The following is an 11,190-nucleotide window of genomic DNA, read 5'->3' on the forward strand; positions in this document are numbered from 1 at the left end:
AGAATTTAAATATGAACTCTATTATCTTTTTTTTATCACATATCACAATATCAACTCTATTATATGAATTTAAATATGAAAAGTTTGAGTTTAGCATAATTTTGATTAATAGTTAAGGGCTTATCCAAGTGCATTTGTAGGCTTCGTAAATTGGAGTAAGAAATATTGAAAAGCTCCCAATCTAGGCCGCTGTGGTTTCGTTAAACCTTGGTGGCGGTGGCTCCCGTCCTCCTCCCATTTACAACCGTCATGTTACTCAAGAATTTCAGTCGCCTCCATACCTTTCCTCTCGCCTCTCTTTTTTCCTAAACTTCCTCTCCTAGGCCCTCCCCGCATTCTCTCACTTTCTCATCCCGCCTTTTTTCCTCTTCCAACGCCACCGCCAAGTCATCAATCTCTGATTCTGCTCGATTCGCTCGCACGGGTTCTGTTTATTCCTCCTGGAGTCGACGCCGATGATATCTCCGATGAAATGCTCCTTCCAGGTTCCAACATTGTGCTCGGCCCTTATGCCGGCGACTCCCGTGTCAAGGAGGTTGAGTTCGTCAAAAGCAGCGCTCGAGCTAGGGATTGCCCTAAAGACAGCAAACCTGAATTTGCGATTCTGGGTCGTTCTAATGTCGGTAAATCTTCCCTTATCAATGCTCTTGTTCGCAAAAAGGAAGTTGCTCTTACTTCTAAGAAGCCAGGTTTGGTTGATTTTAGGTTTTTTATAACTATTCAGTGTGCTATTGGATTGTATTAGTGGTTAATGCTATTGAAATTCTGTTTGGTCGTAGGGAAGACGCAGCTGATTAATCACTTCTTGGTGAATAAAAGCTGGTACATTGTGGACTTACCAGGCTATGGGTAATTCCTGTTTCTTTTCTTGCAAGTTATATTTGGGTTTTACTCTTTTGCATAAGTCTAGTCATTTATATGTTTATGTGAAAATTTGTGCTATTACTTTTCGTTTTTGCTTGCTGGGGCTGTCCTTTTTTTGCGATGTTTTGTTTTGGATAGCTATTTGGGGGTATTTGGGCACACTGAATTGGTTACTATAGTCGTATGTGAGTGTAATAGTTGGTGTATGGAGTGCAGAAAGCAGCCTATTTTAGTCTGAGTATGAAATAATAAATACAGTCCAAAGAGGAATTTGAAATAGTAATACAATGGTTAACCTTATTGTTAGGTTATAGTAGTTGTAAACACCAACTATTATAATTGGAGCCTCAAACATGGTTATAGCTCACTCCATCGATGTTGGAAGCCTAAACACCTTTTGGAGATTCTATGTTAACTGATATGGTTTTATTAGTACTTTGGAGGAACATAAAGTACTGTTTTTCATTTTTGCTAGCAACTGCTATTGTACTTTTTTCAGGTTTTTAGTTGTGTAATTCAACGGCTGCTATCTACTCTTTTTCTCTTAGTAATACAGCATTGCTCCTCCAAATTGGTGTGCTTGGTCTTTTAAGTTGACAGCTACTTCTCTAGTTTCTGTTGCTGTTTGGATGATCGGATTGTCATAGGGTCGATCTTGTCTATAATTTCTTTATTAATACTAATAGGTAAACTGGAGGATTTTCCAACTACTATGTAAACCTGTTTAAGTGATTATAACTACTAATTTGACGCATTAGAGGCTTATTTTAAGTGTTTTATTTTATTTTCATGCTAGTGGTGCTATACTGCTATACTTCTGCTTTGTTTTTTTTTTTTTGCAAGAAATAAAGCTTTCATAGAACTTAGTAAGCAGGAAAATATCGTGAAAGATGAAACATATTTTTTGACCAGCTGGGGTTCTCTTTAAGAATTTTAAAAATTGAATTGAACTCTGGAATCAAAATTATGAAGGTTTTGAGAATTAATTTATAAAAGTTTTCGGCCATGACTGGAAACTTCAGAAGCTGTTGAGTAGCTTGATTTACAAAACATTTCTAAAAAACTACTTTCAAAAACTTTTATTCAAAAACTTTTATTGGTTAGATCTGAATCTATCGCCGGCCCCGAAGCTCCGTCGCCGGCCTTCCGAAGCTCATTGAACAGCTTTCCCTTTCGATTTCGGTGTGCGAGGTCAAGGCTCAACTTCGCAGTTACAGCGTGGCGTCCAACAGAGCTCGAGGAACTATTCAGTACTGCTCCAGAATGGGTTTTGCCTTTCGCGCTACTCCTCAACGTGAGGGGACCGGAGCAGCGCGGAACTGGGCGTCGGATTTGAGCGTCGTTGAATCTGAGGGGAACTGAGCGTCGTCGAACGGATCGGCGGATCTGAGAAACACGATCTGGGAGTCTTCAAACGGAACGAGTCGGGTACGGGTCGTCTGGTCAGAGTTCGTGAAGATTGAGGGGGCGACGGCTAGGCAATGTCTTCCTACGACTAACAAAAGCCAGCCAACGAACCACCCACCGAAATCTGACCTCCGTTGCGCCGCTCGACTCACCGGACGACGATCACCACGTTGCACCGCAACTCTTCAGGCCGATTTGAAGGGTCAACCGGCCTTGATCGGCGTCGCTCTCTCCGACTTCCTCCACGGATTTCGTCGTCAGTCGAGCCGTTCAACACCTAACCATCTTTCGCCGTCATCCCGCTAGCCGAATCTTCAGTAGCTTCGTTCTTTTCTGGCTATCTCACACGGTATCTAAGATTTGGGGTTGAGATCTTGACCCATTGGAACTGACTTCTCCTGCCGCTGACGAACCCCATCATCTTCAATTTCTCAGATGCTGTTTCAAAAGTGTCTTTGTGTTATGTTTCTGATGTGGGATGCCAACATTTCATCCGATTATTTCTTCATCCCCGACTGACTTCATCCTCTCCGATCATCTCCTCACTGAACGACTATGGGGACATCAAAACGGATTTCGACAAAAATTGAAAATAAATCCTTCTCCTGCGAGTTTGATCCGAATAGTAGAGGAAGGGTGATACGCCTAACCGAAGCTCATTTGAATAAGTCTTATACCCTTTTTGGAGAAGAATCTCTTTTTGGCTGGCTGGCTGATTCCTTGGAGGAAGTTCTGCAGACCCCGAAGCCCCAAAAATTTTTCAGAAAGACACTGTAATGGCGGTTTCACCTGGATCCAAAAGACGACAAACAAGAGAGGAAGCTTCTTGGAGATTTCGAAGGTGCTGAAGTCGGGGAAAAAAGGAAACATAGTGGTCCCAGCTGGTGTTGATTTAAAAGGATGGGAAAGTTTTAGGCGCTTACTGATGGATTTCTTGAATGACGAAGTCGACTCTAGGGCCCTCCATTCTGAGAAGAAATTAATCCATAAGCCTTCCTTTGGAAGCAGACGGGAATCTCATTATCAGCTTCGTCATCCTTTGCGAATCTCTAATCATGGAGGGTATCCAAGGGTTTCTCATAGTCAAGAGGAAGGCAAAAGCAAAGGAGGAAGAAGAGTTAGAAAGATTTGCTGGGAGGACACTCTGGTGGTCACTAAGCGCGATTTCCATGACGATTGGCAGAGGATTCTGGACGTCCTTCAAAATCAAACACAAAAAACCTTTATTATCAATCCGTTCCACGTGGATAAAGCTTTGCTCAAATGCCCTGATCAGACGATAGCTAGACTTCTCACGATGAACAAGGACTGGGCTACCTACGGCCCTTTAACCTTGAAAATGGAATGGTGGGATCCAAAAAAACATGGGAGAATGGCGCTTGTTCCATCTTATGGAGGATGGATCAAACTAAGAAACTTTCCCTTGCATCTGTGGAACGAGGAGGTGTTTAAGAGGGTTGGTGATAAGTTTGGAGGCTTCATTGAGTTTGCGGAAGAAAATTCGAGCCTCATTAACTGCTTGGAAGTGAATATCAAAGTTAAAGGGAGCTACTGCGGCTTCATTCCGGCGGACTTTGAGTTGATAGAAGGGCCCGATTCTTATCTTGTGCAGGTGGTTTCCTTCCAAGATCCCAATCTTCTTATTGATAAAGTCGCCGGAATCCATGGATCCTTCTCGTCGGAACAAGCTGAGAAGTTCTTCAAAGGTCCGGGTGGCCCGGATCCGAATCCGATTGATATTTGGTGTGTGGAGAAGTCGAACTCAAGGCTGGCAGTTTTCGCTTTTCAAAATTCTGAGATGGTGAGTACGGCGACAGAAGAAGCTGGAAAATTCTGTCCTTCTCTGCAAACTGACGGAGAGACTAGAGGAACAAATTCAAATTTACCGCCCAAGCAAACCCTAATGGACTTGACTAATAGATTGGGCTTGACCAACGAAGTGGGCCTCATTACAGATGTGGGCCTCCCTGATTTAAAAGGGAAAGGCATAGCAGTGGATGAAGTTCTTATTCAACAGCCCACTAATATTAAAAAGCAAACTGGGCTTTTTATTAGAGAAAACTCCCAAGCTACCCGTGCCAATCAACCTCTGTTACTAAAACTGCCCAAGCCCACCAAAATAGTTTGCAGAAAAGGAAGAAATTCGACCTTTCTTTAAAAACAGTGTGATCTGCTCTACAAACCAACCTGACGGCAAGGGAGGCCCTTCAACCTTAACGTTCACATCAGACTGCATTCATGGAGAAATAGATCCAACTTTGGACGTTCCTATTTCTAGCCCGGGCAGTCTCATATCTGAAAATAAATTTGCTCCTCTTGAAGCCGACGACGTGCAGCACATCTCAGATCTTTCTTCCGACGTCCAAAGACTCTTCCATGAGGTAAGCACCACGGAAAGAGGCAGGGAAGAGGGTCTCCAGATAATAGCTGTTGAGGATACCAATGAGCTTCCTTTTTCCAATGAAGAATTAATTGAAATTGAAAGCGTAACCGAATTAGAACCAGCAGCTTCTATACAGAATCCTTTTCTATTGAGTAAGGAGGTGATAGCGGCTCTACTTGAATATGATCTATGCATTCGGGCTGTAACCAGAAAAGGGAAACAACATAGGAAGGGTGGGGCCTCCTTGAACAACAACAACAAAAAGCTTACTAGAGAAGTCAAAGCACTGCTAGGTAGTTGGGAAAGGGAAGCCCAAGCGGAAAAAGATAATAATAAGCCGGACTGTGAGGGTGATCCATGTTAGTTATCTCTTGGAATGTAAGGGGTATTAATGCTCGCCCCAAAAGAGCGATTGTGAAAGAGCTGCTTACGAAATTCAATCCAGATGTGGTAATTCTGCAAGAAACTAAAGTAAGCAATGTCGATCGTCAGTTGGTGAAGTCCGTTTGGAGTAGTCGGTTTGTTGGATGGGCTTCCTTAGAGGCTTATGGTTCGTCGGGTGGTATTCTTATATTGTGGAAAGAGGAATCACTCACGGTAGATGACTCAATTCAAGGGGAGTTCTCTGTTTCTATTCATTGTAAACTTAATGCTGGTTTCTGTGGATGGATAATAGGTGTTTACGGCCCCTCGTCTTATAAACGTAGAAACCAATTCTGGAAGGAGCTTTCTAGCTTATATGGCTTGTGCAATGATAACTGGTGCGTAGGGGGTGACTTCAATGTAGTCAGATGGTTGAATGAGAAGAGCTCTGGCACTCGCCCGACTAGAAGCATGCTTCGATTTAACAACCTGATTGAGGAGATGGACCTGGTGGATATTCCCTTCCGAAACGGAAGGTTCTCGTGGTCCCGATTAGGGGTTAGGCCCGCTGCTTCAAAGCTCGACAGATTCCTTCTCTCCAAGCCTTGGATGGAGTTCTTTAGAGAAGTAAGAGTGGAAAGACTTCCTCGTACCACATCGGATCATTTTCCGATAATTTTAAAAATGGGGGCTCATTCCTGGGGTCCCACACCTTTTAGATTTGAAAATGCTTGGCTGGATCATCATCTCTTTCTTTAAAAATGTTGAGAACTGGTGGGCAGTTTGGAGGCTGATGGCTGGCCTATATTCTCTTTCATGGAAAAGCTAAAAGGTCTGAAAGCCATACTAAAAAGTTGGAATAAGGAGACTTTTGGTAATATTTTCTCCCAAAAACAGGTGCTGATTGATAAGATTAACTCTTTTGACTCACTTGAAGAGTCAAGCTGTCTCAACGAGGAAAATGTGAAGGAAAGAGAAAACTGTAGAGGGGCTCTGCTTGATTTGATTGTGAAAGAACAGAAGTTGTGGATTCAGAAGTCGAAGCTTCACTGGCTTAGGAGGGGAGGAAAACTCAAGCTTCTTCCCAGATGGGTTTCGGCTCGTAAAAGTAAAAGTATTATTTCCTCCTTGGTTAGTATTGATGGGAAGACTCTTGTCACAGAGAAGGAGATTGTGGATGAGATCCTCAGCTTCTTTTCAATGTTATATGGCACAAGGATCTCCTCGCCGTTTATTTGTGACGGTCTTAATTGGAGAGGCCTTAGCTTACAGGATTCGAATTTACTTGAGGCTCCCTTTACCGAAAAAGAAATTAGAGAAGCTGTTTTTATGATTGGGTTGTCTCAAGTCCCCTGGCCCTGATGGCATGACTGGAGAGTTTTATAAAAAATCATGGAACATTCTGAAGCCCGACCTCGTAAGGGTGTTCCAAGATTTTTTTAAAAACGGAGTTATTAATAGAAGATGTAACGAGACTTATATTTGCCTCATCCCCAAAAAAGAAAGAGGCGGGCCGTGTCAGTGACTTCAGACCAATTAGCTTGATTACCTCCTTGTATAAAATTATCTCCAAGGTGCTTGCTTCAAGGCTTAAAAAAGTTCTTCCATCGATAATTAATGACTCTCAAATGGCTTTTGTGGAGGGAAGGCAAATCCTTGATGCTATTTTAACTGCTTCCGAGGCTGTTGACGAATGGTCTTTAAGAGGCAGAAAAGGCGTGCTTTTGAAGCTCGACCTGGAGAAAGCTTATGATAAGGTGGATTGGTCTTTTCTTGATATGATCATGAAACTTAAAGGCTTTGGTAAGAGATGGAGGAAATGGATTTGGGGATGCTTGTCGACAACTAATTTCTCCATAATTGTCAATGGGAGGCCTAGAGGAAAAATTATTGCTAAAAGGGGCATTCGTCAAGGTGATCCTCTTGCTCCTTTTCTTTTTACGATTGTGGGAGATGCTCTTAGCTGCCTTATCCACTACTGTAATGAGAAAAGGAGTTTAAGAGGCTTTCATTTTGAGAACCTGTCAGAAGATTTAACCCATCTTCAGTACGCAGACGACACGCTTCTTTTCTCTCTTGGGAGGATGGAAATCTGGAGAACTGGTGGAAGGTGGTTAATATCTTCCTTATGGGAGCCGGTCTTTCCCTTAACAAAGCTAAAACCTCCCTGATCGGTATTAACCTTAGCAATGATGACTTAGCTCCTTTTAGTGAATCTACGGGATGCTCGGTTGATAATCTTCCCTTTAAATATTTGGGCTTCTCTATTGGAAGGGGTCATAATAGAAAAGAGATGTGGAACAATCTTGAAGAGAGATTCAGACACAAATTTGATAGGTGGAGGAATGTATCCCTCTCCAAAGGGGGTAGACTAACTCTGGTGCAATCAGTTCTCAACAGCCTCCCTTGTTATCTCTTCTCCCTTGCTCAAGCTCCAGTTGGCGTTATTAATAGATTGGAACAGATGATCAGGAAGTTTGTTTGGACAGGTGGATCTACGAATCCAATTGCTCATCTCGTCAACTGGGAATGCACTTCCACCCCAACTTGTTACGGTGGTCTTGGGATTGGCTCTTTTAGGCAAAAGAATATTGCTCTTCTCACTAAATGTTTGGAGGTTTAGTAAGGAAGAAACCTCATTATGGAGGCGATTAATTGTGGCCATCTATGGTTTAGATGAGAATGGGTGGTCTACCAAAGATCCAAACAGGGGAAAATCTCATAGATTATGGGCTGATTTTAAAGCATAAGGAGATATTCTTCAATTTTTCTGCTTTTGTTTTGGGAGAAGGAACAAAAATCAAATTTTGGAAGGATAAATGGTGTGTCGCGGAAACACTTGCAGAAAAATTCCCTAACTTATTTCTTTGGCGCTGAATAAGGAAGCTTATGTGGCTGATTGCTGGTGTACTGCTACTCATTCTTGGAATTTGGGCCTTAGAAGAAATATGCTCGACAACGAGATTGCCAATGCGGCCTCAGCTTTAGAAATTCTTCACTCTTGGGCCCCCACTGAAAGGAATGATAGTCTTAAATGGATTCCTAACATGAATGGCAACTTCACTACAAAATCTACTTTTCTTAACTTAACTAAGAGATCCCCCAACATTGCCGTCCCCTTGATTCGTCAGATTTGGAAGAATAAAATCCCGAAGAAGGTGAAAGTTTTTCTTATGGTCGCTTGCTCACAGAAGCCTCAACACCCATGAGAAACTACAAAAAAAAATCCAGAACACATTGCTTAGCCCCTCGATGTGTTGCCTATGCGCTAAAGATGAGGAAACGCTGGATCACTTATTCCTACATTGTCCCTTCACAAGAAAAGCTTGGAACACGCTGTTTGGTATTTTCGACTTGGAGTTTTGCCTTCCTAGCAAGATTGATAGATGGATGATTGAAGGTCTTAATATTATAGGTTACAGCCCTAAAGGAAACATCTTATGGAAATGTGCGTCGCGTTCCCTTTTGTGGAGCATTTGGAAAGAAAGGAAGAGCAGAATTTTTGAAGATAGATTTAATTCTTTTGATTCTTTTTGGACTGTGGTTCAACACACAGCCTCTTGGTGGAGTACGAATTACACCAAACACTTTTGTAATTATAGCCTTTCTATGATTTTCAACAATTGGAAGGCCATTATGTCCTAGCTCTTTTGCTTCTTCCGGGGAGGGCCCTCTTGTCCCTCGCCCTTAGGATGTTCTGTTTTGTTATATGAATATACTTGTCTCTTATAAAAAAAAAAAATTTATAAAAGTTTTCACCTACCTCATTCATCAGAAAGTTCGTCTTAGGACAGAGTCCTCTCAAGTTCTCATGCTTACAATTTTTTCATGTAAAAAAACTCCTAGTTAGGGAAATATTAGAATAATTAGTATAATTAAGTAGTAAGGGTGTTATAGTAATTGGCTATAGAGTTTGAATAGTAGGTGAAAGGAAGGTCAGAGATGTGAGTTTTGGTAGAGAATAGCCCTCTTGAAAAGCTACGGTATGTTGTAGGTTCCTCATTGATATAATCTATTAAGTTTGTGTTCTTGGGTTCTTTTTTAGGAGGTATCTAAACAAAAAGGTTTCGACTTTCGACCAAAAATAGGTCGGAAGAGCATTGCTATCTTCTTGTAGATATAGTTCTTAACTTATTATGTATCAGACACTGATTTTCGACATTCTATAACTAATTTATGTCTTATATTAACTTATTTTACTCTAAATGTAAAGCAATCCCTACTTCTACTTATACAACTTGTTTAACTTTTAAAGTTGTTTAACACTTCAAATTTGATTCAGTTTTGCCAAAGTCTCAGAAACTGCTCGAATGGATTGGTCCTCATTCACAAAAGGGTATTTTATGAACCGAGATACTCTAGTAGCCGTGCTGCTTCTCATTGATGCAAGTGTTCCACCTCAAAAAATAGACTTGGATTGTGCCAATTGGCTTGGCCGAAATAACGTATGCAATCTAAATTTAAGTTCATTGCTTATGTTGAAATGCAGTACTAGTTGAATACACATGTGATTTCCAAATATCTTATGCTGTGTTGCTCATTTTCAGATACCGATGACATTTGTGTTCACGAAATGTGACAAAATGAAGGTGAGCAAAGGAAAACGACCTGACGAGAACATCAGGGAGTTCCAACAACTTATCAGACAGAATTACAAGGTACATCCTTCTTGGATCATGACTGGTAGTGTCACAGGTTTAGGTCGGGATGAATTACTTCTATACATGTCCCAACTAAGGAATTATTGGGATCAATAAGTAGTGATCTAGAGCCTTGTTTAGTTTTAAAAACTGGCTATTCATATTGTATAATATATTGTAATCAAAAGTTAGAAATTCATTTGCCCTTTTCTGTTTCTAATTTTATGTCAATTTCATTGGAAAGTTCCAGAGAGATTAAAATGTGAAATTTTTTCTTTGGAAAAGAAAAAAGGAAGAACAAAAATAGTGGATTTGTCCATTATCAAAGTAGGACTAAATTCGAACTGTCTGGAGTTTGAAATGGGTTAATCGATTTCGTACATTCTCATGGCAAGTCATACATCAACACACATGAACTTAAGGAAAAGATCAATAGAATACAACAGAAGAAATATGTATTCACTTGTTCATCCTTTTTGGCCATCACAACTGAATAACCTCTTTTTATAATTTGAGTGTTTGGTCAAACTTGGTTTAATGGTCGGTTGAATGCAGCTTTGTGAGAAAGAAAATACCCCTTTTACCTAAATAGATTGGTAAAATGCCAATGCCTTGTTTTTGCTAATTTTATTTTCAATACAAATTCTTTTAAAAAACTAAATCCATTCCCATTGGTAAAGCAAGCTTAGTTTTATGGTAATTTTTTTTCCTTAGAGATGGGAGGTTCGATCCTTCATACCTCGATTGTTGTACTTAAAAACTCGTGGTTCACTTCTGTTAGTAGTATTCACTTGTTTTTTCTTCATACATATATCATAAATCCCTCCCGAGAATGAGAGATAATATAAAAGGAGAAAAACTCTCCTAGAAAGAGGAATTCCCAAATGAAGAAGACAAACCTACTTGATTATGGACAACTTTGTTCTACTAAACCCAACATAAGTTGGAAAACCAAGGTGTGACTTAAGTAATTGACTATGACATTAGCATATGATACTCGTCTCATGCATGGATTGACCAATTGAAAGACAATTGGAAAGCACCCACCCACCCTAACTGGGTTCCCAATCACGAATAATTCAACCAGTCCCACCTCTATGAGTGTTCTCCAACCATGCAACATCAACATTCATCTTCTAGGAACGCTCTCTTTGCAGCTTCCAACGACTAAAAGCCATGTTAATGCTCAAATTGATTCTAAAAGCCATGTTAATGCTCAAATTGATTCTAGAAGGGCAGCTTCCTTCTTGAAATAAAGATTCTCCAAAAGCTTTTTTCTACATCAATATTGACAGCTTGATAACAAATTCACTTCTTTTAAATAATTTATGCCCCTACGCTTGGAAGGTTGTATAATTTAAATCATATAGGATTTAGTAATCTAATCACATAAACTTCCATAAGCTTATAAATTTACGTCCTTGGACTTTGGTTTTGAAAAATATCATTGCAAAACATGAGAATCAATTTAGAGTTTTTCGTTACGAATACAAATTCTATTCTAACACATTTTGTAGACTTCGTCAAATGTTT

General features: G+C 40.4%; 1 protein-coding gene across 1 annotated transcript; it reads left to right on the plus strand.

The window, feature by feature from the left end:
• Positions 1 to 309: 309 nt before the first annotated feature.
• LOC116402073 (GTP-binding protein At2g22870) lies at positions 310 to 9,984 on the plus strand (the record flags this gene model as incomplete). The annotated part of the gene is given in 5 exon segments (XM_031880869.1): positions 310 to 423; positions 425 to 689; positions 780 to 849; positions 9,300 to 9,462; positions 9,565 to 9,984. Coding segments are annotated over 5 exon segments (822 nt in total), but the record flags the coding sequence as incomplete, so codon positions are not given.
• Between the last annotated feature and the right edge of the window lie 1,206 nt (positions 9,985 to 11,190).

Source organism: Cucumis sativus, chromosome 2 (assembly GCF_000004075.3).
Source record: "Cucumis sativus cultivar 9930 chromosome 2, Cucumber_9930_V3, whole genome shotgun sequence".
NCBI classification, from domain to species: Eukaryota; Viridiplantae; Streptophyta; class Magnoliopsida; order Cucurbitales; family Cucurbitaceae; genus Cucumis; species Cucumis sativus.